At 34.6% G+C, this 15214-nt stretch overlaps 1 protein-coding gene across 1 annotated transcript in view; it reads left to right on the top strand.

Moving 5' to 3' along the window:
• Nucleotides 1-10593, top strand: part of SEMA3C (semaphorin 3C) — a 180750-nt gene extending 170157 nt beyond the window's left edge. Inside the window, exons 16-18 of the mRNA XM_037066161.1 lie at nucleotides 1078-1145; nucleotides 3690-3820; nucleotides 7669-10593. Of these exons, the coding sequence (XP_036922056.1) occupies nucleotides 1078-1145; nucleotides 3690-3820; nucleotides 7669-8082 (613 nt within the window). The 3' untranslated portion in view covers nucleotides 8083-10593. The remainder of the gene's footprint in view (nucleotides 1-1077; nucleotides 1146-3689; nucleotides 3821-7668) is intronic.
• The last annotated feature ends 4621 nt before the right edge of the window (nucleotides 10594-15214 follow it).

Below are 15214 nucleotides of genomic sequence, written 5' to 3' on the forward strand. Positions count from 1 at the left end.
GCAATGAGTGAAACTTAATGGTTTCTGGATAAACTTTTAAAAATTTATAAGAGATATTTTGAGGACAACTAGATAAATTTTAATATAAAATGTGTATTATATGGTGTTATGGACCCATGGACAAAGCCAAAGGGGTGTAAGGTCAAGGGTGCAAGGTGTGGTGGGTAGGCGGGGGAAGGGGTGGAGGAAAGTGGAGACAGCTGTATTTGAAAAACAATAAAATAAATAATAATTTATAATGATGTTATGGAATAAATATTAATATCTTTAATGTCATAATGATGTGTAGGAAAGTTATTTGTTCTTAGAAGATGCATGGTAAAGCATGCAAGGGTAAAACATCATGTCTGCAACTTATTTTGTAAAGATTTTCATTTATATGTATAGTCATAGTGCATATGTGACATATACTAGCATATGAGAGGAGACTAAATAAATATGGAAAATCACAACAATCTATGAGTTTAGGTACACCAGTATTGATTTCACTCATATATCCACTTTTCCATGGACTTGATAATTTTCAAAATAACAAGTTGAAAGAAAATGCTTATTCTAATAAATGAACAATTTTGCTTAACTTTATACCATATTAAATATGTATGTTCTATCTGTATATTTTTGAAATGTTTTTATATTTCTGGAAATTGTTATAAAGTATTAACTTTAAAAAGAGACATATGCTTAATTAAGAAAAAAATTATAAGAAGGTAGGTGGTAGCGACTTTATACTTTTAAAGTGATCATCTTAGAAAACTGAATGAATGTGTATATGATAAAAATTACACTATTAATGTGGAATCTACCATTTACCCAGGAAGCACATAATAGGAAGTTCATAGCCATTGTTGCACAAGTAGTAGATGGGGAGAGACTGAATTAGTTTAGATCAAAAGCAAAGTTAAGTAGCCAAATTATAATTAAAGCACTGAACAACAAGTATCAGATAATCAGACCTCTTTTCTTTATGAAAGTTTAGGCAATCACCAGATCTTAAAGTGAAAAATGCTGTCTTCTAAATGTGGTATAATTGGCAATGTTAATGCTAAGTGTTTTATATATCTCTGCACTTAACAGGAGGAGCCGAAGACAAGATGTGAGACATGGCAACCCATTGACTCAATGCAGAGGATTTAATCTGAAAGGTAATAGAAGTGAGCCTCGGTCAAACTGGATAAAGAGTAGCCGTGCTCTGTATCGCATTTCACTTAGAGAAGCTGCAGTAGATTCCAGTGTTTCACTTTAAGGAAAAATTTGCTGTGAAAATTCTTGGTATTCATATGTGGTAATTCAATATTAAATCCTATTTATTCATATACTAAAAATTGTGAAAAACATAATATTCATTATTTTGTAACTGGCTTATTTCACTTAGCATAATGTCTTCTCCAGAGTTCATTCATGTTGTAGCATGTCAAAATTGCCTTCCTATTTAAGGCAGAGAAATATACCATTGTATGTACAAATAATTTTTAACCCATTCATCATCACTGGACATTTGGGTTGCTTCCTGTGGGGGCAACTTTGCCAGCAAGTCCCCCCATCCACCACAGATTAGAGTAACACTACCAAGACATGATCTGCTTGGGGAGGAGAGGTGGCCAATCTCTCAGAGGAGAAGGGCCAAGAGCCCCTTCCTCAGTGGCTTTTATTGGGTTATAATACAGAGGAATACAGGGCTAAGGATCAAATAGTAGGTAACATTTCAAAGAAATCTGAGGGCTTAGTCTGAGTCAGTGTCTGTCAGGTAGGGGGGTTGCAGAAACTTTGGGAGACATACTCATTTCCTGCTCAGACCCTTATCATATGAATGAAAGCATTCTTAGCAAAGCAGGCTTCACAGGATTTTTAGGAACTCTTTCTTATGCCTGATCACTGCAGATCCCACCCTAGCCCGGCAAGGGGCTGCACTGCCTCCCCCATCACAGGTTTTCAGGCTTAAGTGGATTAGAGCCACAAAGTGCTTCTCCCAGAGGACATGGGGACTTGGGCTATGTCAGAATACCCAGAGGACGAGGGTCCATCACTCCCTCTTTGTTGCAGCCCCCCAAGTCCTTCCATGATGGCCTCCCAGGTGATTGTGTCTAGCTTAGGTTGCCCCTCCTCTGAGGGGTCTTACCCATTATGGACTAACCGACCATGCACTGGGGGCAGGGGATGAAGCAGAAGCAGTGCTTGCTGCCAGAGACAAGCTTTGTCTCCTTTGTGCTTTGCATTCCAGAGGTCGCTCACTCAGTTTTAGCCATGGGAGGCAATTACAACTCCTGAAACCAGGCAGAGTGGTTCCCAACAGCTTCCACCTGTTAGTTATTGTGAATAATCCTACCCCACGCACTGGTTATCTATAATGCCTTGATTTTAACCAATTTATAATCATTCCATATACTTCTGACAATCTTGCCTTGTGTCTTACAGTTAATCTAATCCTCTTTTTCCCATCAGAACGTGGAGGTATCACGTTGTCATACTTTCCCCACTAATCCCCTCTTCCCACCTCACCCCCTACATCAACCCAACCAGCAGAAGTATCTCCAGGCAGAACTTCCTTCTGGGTCACCAATGTGCTACAGATGTGTTGTTGTTAACAATTAATACTGAGACATCGATTGCTCATCTTTTCGAGTCTGGGTGTTTAGTCAGGAATGACTTTCTTGTTCCTAACTATGCCAACTAGAAGGAGAAAATTAAGACACGTTTTGCTTAATTGTTCCATAAATCTAACTTAGGGAGTACATTCAGTTTATATTTTCTCTACTTACTGAGTATTTTGTAAATCTAGTGTCCGTTCTCCTTAGTGGTCATGGTAGCCACAGTGGTTGGAGTATTAGCAGTGCACGTAATGAACAAACACTGGTGTTGATTTTGTGTTGGAACCTGAGCTAAATGGGTTTTTTTGTGTGGATTATCTCAATACTCAAAAATAGTTCTCAAGTCGAGTCTGCAATATTTCTATTCCTGCTTTATAAATGAGCATTCTGTCCATGTTGAAGCTACCTCAAAATTAGACTATATGCTTTTCCTAATTTAAGAGTTTCAGTAAAGAAGATGTATGATGATCTGTGTTTTAGAGCATATAAACATATTTCATTTTGATGAGACACAGAAAGATCAAGTGATTTGTCCAAGTTTATACAGCCAGTAGCCGTGAAGCCAGGGTTTTATCTCAGGCACCCCTGAGTCCCAAGCCTGTATTCTCAACCACACATCCCACTGTGGCCACACCTGGCTGCCTGCCTCTTTCCAATATTTCTGAATTTTACCTATACTACACTGAGTATGGGGTTTAGGGGTGAGCCGAACCTGGCTTCAATATTGCCTGGTACTTACTGACTCCTTGACAGGATATGTTCTTCCTCATCACTTACAGGCTCAGCTTGCTCAGCTATGAAAATCCTGGAGAACCTAAGTCACAAGAATGTTGTAACAATTAAATGTTTAAAGCAATATTAAGTGTGTTCCTGTTACTATTGCACCTCTACTATTTGTTGTAGAGTAATTCTTGAATAAGTATTGGTTTCCCTCCTTCTCTTTAGACTAAATGAAACTGGTAAACCATGTGTAATAGTCTGCTGGTTAGATGATGGAGACTGCCTTTCATGGGCTGTCATAATTGATGAAGAAACAGATATTCAAAAAGGCGAATATGCTCTAAATTTCATTATTCCTCTCCATTTGTTTTTGGTTTCTAGCATATAGAAATGCAGCTGAAATTGTTCAGTATGGAGTAAAAAATAACACCACTTTCCTGGAGTGCACCCCCAAGTCTCCGCAGGCCTCGACCAAGTGGTTGTTGCAGAAAGACAAAGACAGGCGGAAAGAGGTGAGGAACGCAGCCGGGAAGCAATCAGTCAGGCTTCGGATAGAGCATTAAACCGCCATCCCTCAGTGAGGTCCAGATCAAAGGGAAAAGGGAAAGCATGTGAACATCTTTTTATGTCTTTGGGATGACAAATGCCACCTTCCGTAAAGCCCTTTGTCTGCAGAGTTGATGGATTAATTAGAAATCCTCTCTGCCTGCTCACCTCTATAACACGGTGATTGAAACAAGAGCTCGGGCACACAGACGGGGGTGAGGGCGGGACTGATGTGAGGAAGCATTTGTAAAAGAAACAAGATGTGTGCAAACCCAGGAGCCAAGTTCTCACACAAGGGCACCTTTGTGTGATTTACAACATGAAAGGGGCTTTAAAAAAAGTTCAATTTTCCTCAGCAAGAAATTACCTGAAACTATAACTTTTATGGTAAAGAGCATTTCTCTGCTGTGTGGGAATTTGTTCTCACTGCTTATTCATAACTCTCAGGTGTTCATAACTCTCAGGTGTTGTCTAAATAATATATGGAATTATTGTCTGTGAGACCATTGCCTTTATTTAGTGATTTTTGGAAAAAAACTAAAGTTATGAAAGAACACTTACATGAACCCTTCGCTAATTGAAAAAAAAAAGCTGTTTTAAAAGGAAACATTGTGAAATAGCATAGGGTGAAATATTCTAAATAATGAATAGTGAATTTCATAATATTGGTGTCATGTTGTCCTGGTCGATATGGGTATTGACAATACATCTATGAAAGCCATAGAGTAGTCGAAAATGTAATGTTGTTAGCAGTACATCGTAAAGTCCGGTGCAGCCAAGGGGAAAATGGAGGCTTCTGCGTTCATGTGTGTTCTGTGTGCGCAGTGTGGGTACCACGCACTATGTTCATCAGGGCTGTGTAGAATGGATCCCCAGCTATAAAGAATGCAGACGCTGCATCCGAGTTCTGAAAGAGATGTTGGTTCCTATGAGAAAATATTAACTCTCCGATCTGCCTATCCAAGATGTTAAAGATCTGTTTAGGAAGTTGTGTGTACTCTGTCACTGGGTGTTAAGACATAGGATGATGACCAAAGGAGGGGACTTATGTATCTGGAGAAAAGACAAACTAGATAGACTTCAGGGCCCTTTCTCATTCCAGAACTAAATCAATGTATCGATGATACCAAAATTTTTAAAATTTATTAATAAAAAATTGTTTACTTGATATCTGTTTTCTTTGCTACAATATCTATCATAAAGAAGTCTTGAAATTTCTACAGTCTAATTACTTTTAAATTATTTTGAATGGATGTGGATTATAGTAATAATTGTTTTATGAAGTAACTGGGGTAGAAGTTATAATATGTGACAATGATTATCATAGAGGGTGGATGTGAACCATCCTTCCTAGGAAAGCCTGTATGTATGTATGTTAATAAGAAATCTAAAATTCAAGTAATTATCTAACAAGAATAAAATGTTTACCTTTTGTTCAGCAGAAAGTTTAGTAGAATAATATACAATAATCGAATATAATTTTATTATTTAAAATTAAAGTAAATTAAGATACATATCCTTGAATACATATATAGCTACAGAAATTAATAAATGAAATTCAAAATGGAATGTTATGAATTAAATCTCTTGTGATAAATCTAACATTCTATTTCAGAATACTCAGTGTGGTGAATTAAATATTAATTACTTTCTTGATTGTTTTCAATCAAAAATATAAGAATGATATAATTTAAGATTATAAAAAATAACTAATATAGTTATAAAAATCTATTGTGTGCTGAATTTAGGCAGAGCACAAGTCCATTCTTACTTCAGTTGAATGCACTATTGATATTTTAATGATTTTATCCTAATTCTTTCTCACTAGTTTAGGCAAATATACACTATTTTTCATATTAATGTTGTATAAATATTGAACTTTTTTAAAAAAGTAAGACAAATGGTAAAAACTAGTGGAGAAAAATTCAAATAGTTTTGTAGAATAGCATAAAGTCAAAAATAAAAGCCCTCCTCCCCTTCACTTTCATACATTTTCCCAGCTCCCAGAGTATAAGGCTACAAAATGACATATTAAATTATATATTTCTCCAAATATTCTCCGTAATTTTTCTATGCTTCTCCACACAGTTTAATATCAACATATGTGGAGCTACCCCATTTTTCTTGGTTGCATAGTATTCCATGATATAAACGCACCTTAATGTTTTTTAAAGCTACCATTTGGTTACGGTTTTTCTTTTTTTTTACCTTTATCAAAAACAAACAAATGGCCCTGGCTGGTGTAGATCAGTGGATTGAGCATGGGCCTGCGAACCACACAATCGCAGTTTGATTCCCAGTCAAGGCACATGCCTGGGTTGCAGGCCAGTTCCCAGCAGGGGCCGCACAAGGGGCAGCCATACACTGATGTTTCTCTCCCTCTCTCCTTCCCGTCCCCTCTAAAGATAAATAAATATAATTAATTAATTAATTAATTAATTAATTAAAACAAATATCTGCATACTTATAAGAGTACATCTTCTAAACAAATTTGAGGAAAAATTTTTGGACCAAATCTTTCTTATATACATGTTATATGGGATATTAGCAACTTAACCTGCAAAATTTTCTTCAATTTTGCACAAAAAAGAAAGTCTTTCTTTTCTTTCATTTCTGAAAGTATCTCCACACCACTTAAACTATTGCTAATGTATATTTAAACTTTCAAAATTAAATTAACATTAACATTTTCCTTTATGTATTTTAGTATTTACTTCCTGCTCTTTTTTAGTTCTGTTCTATTGACTGTACTTCAGTACTATAGTTTTCTTTTTGTTCTGTTGTGTGCGTCTAACTTTTTTTTATCTGCAAGAGCCTTTCCTTGATTTGAATTCCATTAGTAATAAAATAAACCTTTACACAGAAATATACCATTAAAAATCACTTCACATACATTTCTTTATATTATTTTGGGTCAAATTTCTTTTTTCCTCAGTGGAAGTATGATGCCGAGAATACACATCAAGAAAATTTTTACCACTTCAGTTTTTAATCTGTTCATTGACAATACTACAGTATTGTCAGTGTGGGTACCACGCACTATGTTCATCAGGGCTGTGTAGAATGGATCCCCTGGAAATGTAAGGAGCATGGATTTCTAGCATTTATCTGATATCTAGCAAATGATAGCTTTTTTCAGTATAAGATTATAATATAAGTATGTGTTAACCTTTTAGCTTCTTATTATTTTCCCTTAGAAACTAAAACCACTTAGAAGTCTTACAAGATAATGGCATTCCAGCTTATTTTTAGTGATTTGTTAGTGTGAGATACTTTGGAAAAAGCCCTTAATAATGTTCAAAACTGCTTCTGTAATTTTTAGTTAGGAGAATATTTATTCATTCACTAAAAAATTTTAGGTAAAATTCAATCATGTAATTGTTTTTTACTAATAAGCATTTTTGTTACACTAAAAGTTGAGAACTCCAGGATGACATAGATATTTTAAATAACATATGAATTTCTTTTGCTACGTATGTTGACTCTGAATCACATTCTTGAAGCAACCAATATTCTGGGCTTATCTGCGGAGAAACTGCTTGTATCCAAAAGGAATGCACAAGCCATTTCTGGCAATAATGGGTGACGGCTTCACCCTCTCTTCAGTGAGTCAGTACAGTTCTCTCATTTAGTGAGACAAGATCTCCTGTACAAAAGGAGATCTCACCTAACATCTGTGTCCACTAGGGAGGAAGTTAGTTATTATTTCATATTTTTGCCAAATTTGTGAAAGTTGACAGTATTCTGTATGTGTTGATCATGTTTTTAGAAGATACAGGGTTGGATTTTCAGAACTTTGGTGTTTCTCTTTCAGGTCAAGCTGAATGAACGCATCATAGCCACTTCACAAGGACTCCTAATCCGTTCCATTCAGGATTCTGACCAAGGACTGTACCACTGCATTGCAACAGAAAACAGCTTCAAGCAGACCATAGCCAAGATCAACTTTAAAGTTTTAGATTCCGAAATGGTAGCTGTTGTAACAGACAAATGGTCACCGTGGACCTGGGCCAGCTCTGTGAGGGCCTTGCCCTTCCACCCAAAGGACATCATGGGGGCATTCAGCAACTCAGAGATGCAGATGATTAACCAGTATTGCAAAGACACTCGGCAGCAACATCAACACGGAGAAGAATCCCAAAAGATGAGAGGGGACTATGGCAAGCTAAAGGCTCTCATCAACAGCCGGAAAAGTAGAAACAGGAGGAATCAGTTGCCAGAGTACTAATGTTTTTTAAACATGGGACTTACGATTCCCATAGTGGTCAATGATCCATCCGTCTTCAGTGATGAAATTTTGAACAATCTTGTTCTTACCCGCAGGAAATTCCTGAGAAAGGTGATTACACACTCCGAAAGTGAATGTTACATGAACTGAACTGCGCATGCCTTTTCTTGTATGATATCGACTAGCACTAGACATGTCATGGTCCTCATGGTGCATATAAATATTTAACTTAACCTAGATTTTATTTATGTCTTTATTTACCTTTTCTTCAAATCAATATGGTGGTTATAAAACCAGAATTTTTACATCCCTTAATTGAACGAGGGCCATAAACCTCTAATCTTCCTTTCTTTAAGGATTTCTAGTTGTCATTGATTTAATATATGAAAATAAATACCAAGTTTACAACTTTTACATGGTTGAAGTTGTATAAATGCATGTGACAGAGTAGCTGTGGAAGTATGTGGAATAGAAAAAATACAAGGAAGAGACCATCTAAGTTATATTAAAAAGGGGGTTCATAAGGAGAAAACGACGAGTTTATATGCTTTGAGCTAAATATGTTGTTGGTTACTTTTACTTTTGCAAAGAGTGTCAGTTGTGGAGATCTGTCATTGTCTGCAGAGTGGATGGATTAATTAGAAATCCTCTCTGCCTGCTCACCTTGTTCCCTTGTATCAGGAAGACAAAACGAATGACCCTCACTATAAATGTCTTCAATTGGAGTTATGTCAGTGAAGCATTTAAGCTCATATTGATATATTTTCATCTTCCAAACAAAATCACTTTTTTGGAAGTCACTGAAGTTATTCTAGACCCAGAGATTATAATCTAATATGTTTAATCAGTTACTGCGTTTGTTCTAGTATTTCAGTCTTTGTGACGAATTAAACAATTCAAGAAGAAAAAGTTTTCAAATATCACCCCTCATGTACATGAGTAATGCAACCATCACAATGGAATAACAAGAAAAACAAAGTAGAAAATTAAATTTTATTAACAAAAGTTTATGGAAATGTGACTAGTTTTTAACTTTAATAATTAATTTCATAATTAATCATGAATTAATTTCATGATTTCACATGTTTTGTTGTTTATGAATCTCAGATATCATCTGGATTATTAAGTCACTAGCTTATTTTTACTGATCTTTTGTGTGTTCTGAGGAGGTGTTCATTTTGTGGAGAAATGAAAAAAATCTGGTCTGAATAAAAACAGACATACTTTCTTTTAAAAGGATGTTTGTGTATTATGTTCATTAGTATGTAAATACAAATGTGGGAAGTTTTGTGATGAATAAAATAATTATCTTCTAGTTGTATGTTTGAATTATATTATTAGAATAATTTAATAGTTTTAAATTGTTTAAAAAGTTTAAAACTCAATAATTTATTGAGTTTTTTTACTCCAAATAAGATGAAATAATATGAACGTATCTTCCTACTTTCATATTTCTTTTAAAGTCACAAATTTTGCTCTTTTATTTCATTTACCACTTAAGATATTTTTATGTTTCCAGGTACAAACAGCAGTCACATGATATGCCTAATCAAAATTTATCACAAAAGTTTTGTTTGTAGTTAACTGTCCATGAAGAAGGTAATCAAGGTAAATAGGTCACCTTTTTAAGCACTGCAATACAAAGCTTCAGGAGCTAAAAACCGTTGTCAAAATGAATGTAACCAGTAATCAGAATCGAAGAATATGATTAATTATCTAAGCGGTAGTGAATTATGACATTACAAGAGAAAGCCTCAATGGGCTAAAATAGCTGTTAAGCCCAGCAAAAATATTGTTCATTTTTAAAGAAGAGCTATTAATTAAAAGCTATTGTTGCAAGTGTGTATGATTCTGACGTAGTCTCTAAAGCAACTTATTACACAAACAATTTGTCTGCTTAAAGGTTCTAAATAAACTTATTTCTCCTCTATGTGCACAAATAGAAATGTGTGCAAAGCCAAAACCATCTTCTATATTTAGCCAAGCTCTTCTATATGCAGAATTGAGAGTGCAGTTGTTTCAGAGTCAGAAAATAGGGGAACCTACACAGGACCCCTTGCTTCATGGACACCCCAACTGATACATGATAAGGGTGTTTGGTTTGGTAATGTTATTTGTGCTGTTTAATACCTCTTACTTTGAACATTATTAAATTGTATAGGCTATAATTACTGTTAAAATTATACAAATACTTCTTGAACAGAACTGCCAAATGTAAAGAAAATGTTCTTTCTTAAAACTATGGTTAAAATATACTGAATGGTGGTGGTTGATTGGTTCCATTTTCTGTAGTTTGACAATTTGAAGGCTTAATATGTTTTCCATTGGTCTTGTACATAACATTTCCTAGAAAAGCACTTTTTTCCTAAGTGTAGGTTTGTGAATAAATGTTAGCATGATGAAACTGTCATTACAGTGAATGTTCACTCCGTGTAAGAAAATAAGCTAAATGTAGTTAGTGTATTAATATTTAATTGGGTATTGAATAAAGCATTTGCCTGTCAAAACTTAGATTTTGAGATTTCTTCTATTTCTGGGTTTGCGACCTGTAGTAGTGGACGTGGAGAAAGAAGAAACAATAAAGATTAAGTTACCCCAACAAATCTTTCAATCTGGTGATTCTGTACTACTCCCTAATTTCCACATTTTTTCCCCTCAGTATTTCCCTTGTTTATATCTCAGTTTAACCTTAATTGAAAATAATGTCAGTGTATTCCTTCTATTAATTTCAGTGCATTTCTGGAGCTTTATAATTCCTACCTAAATAAAAAAAGGTTTTAAGAAAAAGAAGACAGTTTCCTGTATATACCCTTCTATCTAAAGTCAAGAGAGACTGTAGCTTTGTTTGGAAACAGAGTTAAGCCTGTAAAAATCTTTAGTCTAGACAAGAAAATAAGCAGACTAACTAAGTAAAAATGTTTTCTTAACAAGAGGCATTGAGAATTTCATGGAATTCTGTGTGTGATGACAAAACTGTGGAAGACTTGTGGAAAATAATTTTTCCTCTTTTTCTTCATTTATCCTACCATCTTTTTATCCAATAATCTTTTTCTACAAGGATGCAGTCCCCTCTGCAAAAGTCAAAACCAATTGCAACAAATTCCATGTATGTGCTATTTGGTGGATTTTATGACCAATAAATTGTTTTTTCCTAAGGGGACTTGGGTCTATATTTTAGTTTTTATGGTTTTATCACAAGGTTCCTTTCATAGTGCGCAGGTATTGAGAATTGAAAGAACCAGCTCCAAGATAAAAAAAGAAAAATACCATCCTCACTCCACTGCCTAATGTGTTTGTCTATTCACCCCATAAAATAATACTTTCCACTCAGCTTGAATTGTGTATTTCTCAGGGCTATTATGTTGCCATGCTTGAGTGTTACTTACATAAAATGCTATTAAAGAATGACATTATAGCAAACACATTAAAACTGTTTATTCTATGTTAGATTACTTCCCAACCCCCAAGAACAAAAGCAGGGTACATTCTACTTTTAAGTGTTTTCCTTTCCTCTGAATTATTTATATAAAAAATGTCATCCAAACATTTTATGAGATCAAAAACATCATAATTTCTGCATGGAAAAAATTGATATATAATAGAATTATTGTAAAAGTAAATTATTCCTATTGTTTCTCTAAATATTTTTTGTTACACATGTATGATCTTTGGCTCATGAAGGGTACAAAAAGATAAAAATAATTTCTTATTTTCTTAGGTCCTCTCAAAATTTTATGCCTGCAATCCTATATAGGAAAAAACAGTTATATCTTCTTGTTTTATTTTTTCCCCTTTACTGATTTGGGTTTGTGCATGCATGTGTGTGTGGTGGGGAGTTACAATCATCTTCCCGTCTCTGCTTCTGAGCAGAGCTGCAGACAGAATAGAGTGTTGCTTGTCAAACAGAGAAGCTGGACCTTCGAAGCATCTTCTGAGTCGGTTTGGCAGTTGGAAATCATGGAATGAAGTTGAAAATCAACTTGACTCGTGGATATGAAAAGCGGGCACAGGAAACAAAAAACTGAGGAAATGCTACCAAAGCCATACCAAAGCCTAGAAAACCAATGAGGTCCTAGTGAGGTTTTTACATACCTCGTGCACATGTTTGTCATGTTCACCGCTTATGCACAAACTTATCTGTGAAACAGCTGTATTCAACTTCTATTATTTCAAAATACTTCTATTATTTCAAGTTTTTATTCAAGCTTCAGGGAACATTACATTTGTCTTGCTAAATTGTTGTCTTCCTTAATGGAATTATAGCGAGATTATATATATATATATATTTATATTTGATAGGTAAATATATCTATTCGTGTTATACATATGACATAAATTTATGAAAAACTAAGTAAGTTAATACTGTGGAATTCTTAGTGCCTGAAGCATAGTAAAAGTTTAATGTGTATGCTATTGTTTTCCCATTAGGAGAGCAAAATTATTTCTTCTGAGTGTTTCAGCATTTGTCCTTTTTCACCTCAGACTGCATCAAAATAGTTCAACAGATTTGATGTCACTTGTCTACACTGGCATCTATGGTGACATCATTTTTCTGTTTAATGTTGCCATCCGTTCACAGGTGTTGTTGGAGTAGTTCTTGTCGCTGATGCAACATCCTTTTAGAAAGGATGAGCTTTTCACTACATCCAAACGTTTAATGGAATAGAGGTTTTTCTGCAAGACAAGCTGAGGGCCACTCCTACCTGAACTACTGGGAAGCCTGGGTGCGCTCATGCTTGGCCCCTCCAGGTACTGAAACTTCTCAATACACAAATATACAAGTAAGGCAGAAACAGGACTTGACCCCCCTGTGCGCTCACCAACCTTTCCCCTCAATCCACCCTTACTTGCTATCATGTCTGATGGCGTGGATTACTCACTAAATGTCTCCCTGAGCTTGAGCTGTGCATGTCACCCTTTGGTGCTCAGGTCCTTCCTGGGAGAATTTTCCAAAGCTATGTAGCCCCTGACACATTTCTAAAGCTGATGTCTAAATACTCTATTCTGTGTTTAATTAGTTGCCAAATACTTAACTTCCAGTATGATAGAAATTATGACATTTAAAACATATTGCTTTATTTATTTATTTATTTTTGCTCCAGGGTTTATGTAGAGGTACGGTGGTAGATTTCCAAATACAGATTTTTTCTGCTATGTTATCAGATATCTATTCATTTCTAATTAAATACCATGGTTGTCAGAATGATTTCAAGCCTTCAGTATTTGTTAAGACACGTCTTAGTACCAATTCTATAGTCTATTCTAATAAGTGGGTATTTGGTAGGTATAACATCCAATAAGTGTCAACTTATTTGTTCATAATATTTTTCAAATTATTTATATCTTTACTGTCACATTTTTGGTTCATTTTATCAAATCCTGAGAGAAAGTTGTTAAAATCTCAACCTATACCTTGCATTTATTTATTTACTTATTTATGCCAAGTTTCCTCTCATGCATATAGAAGTTTTAAAGGTGCACACACTTAGTACTGTAATTGTTCTTAAAGAACTTGATCTTCTCAACATTTGAATATTTGGGGTATTATTTTCTCTAAATCTACTTAGTGCAAGATAGGGCCACACCATAGTATGCTTGTTTTTACTCAAATTATATATTTGCTACATTTTAAGTATATCATTTAAAAATATAGTTGGATTCTTTTTATTTTTTAATCTAGACTGAAAATATATGCCTTTTAATTGATAAGTCATTTATAGTTGAAGTAATTATTAATATAATTCAGGTTAGCTGTTTCATTTTGTAATTTCATGTTTTCTTCATGTTTCTTAATACAGATTTATTTCAGAGGGGTCTAAATTACAGATTAAAAATTTAACAAAAGTATGCATTTTGGAAACCAATGTTTTTTATAATACAATGAGAACAATAGTTCAGTGAGAATAATTTTCTTGTAAAAATCCATAGACGTTTGAGGTCTTTGAACTAAAGGATCTCCAAATGTGGTAAGGATGCCAAGTGATTTTTTGTTGTCGTTCATGTACAGTTATCTCCATTTCCCCCCCACCATTCCCACCCCCACCCCACCCATCCCCATCTATCTCACCTGTAAGTGGAATCTAATAAACAAAACAAACAAATGAGCAAAATACGACTGGAGACATGGAAATAAAGAACAAACTGACAGTAACTAGAGAGGAATGGGGAGGGGGTCATGGGGGAAAGAGGAGAAGGGTAAACAAGGAACATGTAAAAAGGACACATGGAGCCCTGGCTGGTGTAGCTCAGTGGATTGAGCGCAAGCCTGTGAACCAGAGTATCGTGGTTCGATTCCCAGTCAGGGCACATGCCTGGGTTGCAGGCCAGTTAGTTCCCATCAGGGGACACATGAGAGGCAACCATACATTGATATTTCTCTCCCTCTCTCCTTCCCTTCCCTTCTAAAGATAAATAAATAAAATATTTTTTAAAAACCCAGCATATATAAAAAGGACACATGGACAAAAGCAAAGGCGGGTATTTCATGTTTTTATTCCATTTCTTTTCTGCCTTTTGATGCATAAATTCTGTATTTTTTCTATCTCATTTTTCTTGTGTATTACCATTTAACTATGTTTTTGTGCTACTGATGATTTCTGTAGTTATTACATTACTTATCTTTAAGTCATCATGGTATACCTTCAAAATGTACACTATATTAAAAACATTGGAAGAATATTGCAGCTGTGTAATTGAAATTCTTTTTCTTATCCTTTATCCTCTTGTTTTTATATTGTTATAATTACCACAATATATTATTATTATTATTATTGCTTTATAAAATGACAATAATGGAATCAAAATATATAAACTTGGTACCCGCTACTATATTTTAATTAATAAAAGAAAAGCTGTTGACATTCAGAAATGTTATAGAATTCCTATTTCTCTGATTTGTATTTCTATTCTACTTGCTCACAAAAGTTTATTAAGTTTTATATTTTAAAGGCATTGATCACATTTCATACAATTTTGCAACAAAAACATGTATATTCACTTAATTTCCATTTAAAATATCCCATAACCATGAGACACTAAGTATTAAACTTTTCTTGTAGACTAAATTAAAATTACCAAAATTTAGCTAAAAGCCATAAGTACATACCAGCTTTTGAAAATTATTAAATATAAG

The sequence above is a fragment of the Sturnira hondurensis genome, unplaced genomic scaffold (assembly GCF_014824575.4).
Source record: "Sturnira hondurensis isolate 20B ecotype Veracruz unplaced genomic scaffold, ASM1482457v3 Scaffold0016462, whole genome shotgun sequence".
Taxonomy (NCBI): domain Eukaryota; kingdom Metazoa; phylum Chordata; class Mammalia; order Chiroptera; family Phyllostomidae; genus Sturnira; species Sturnira hondurensis.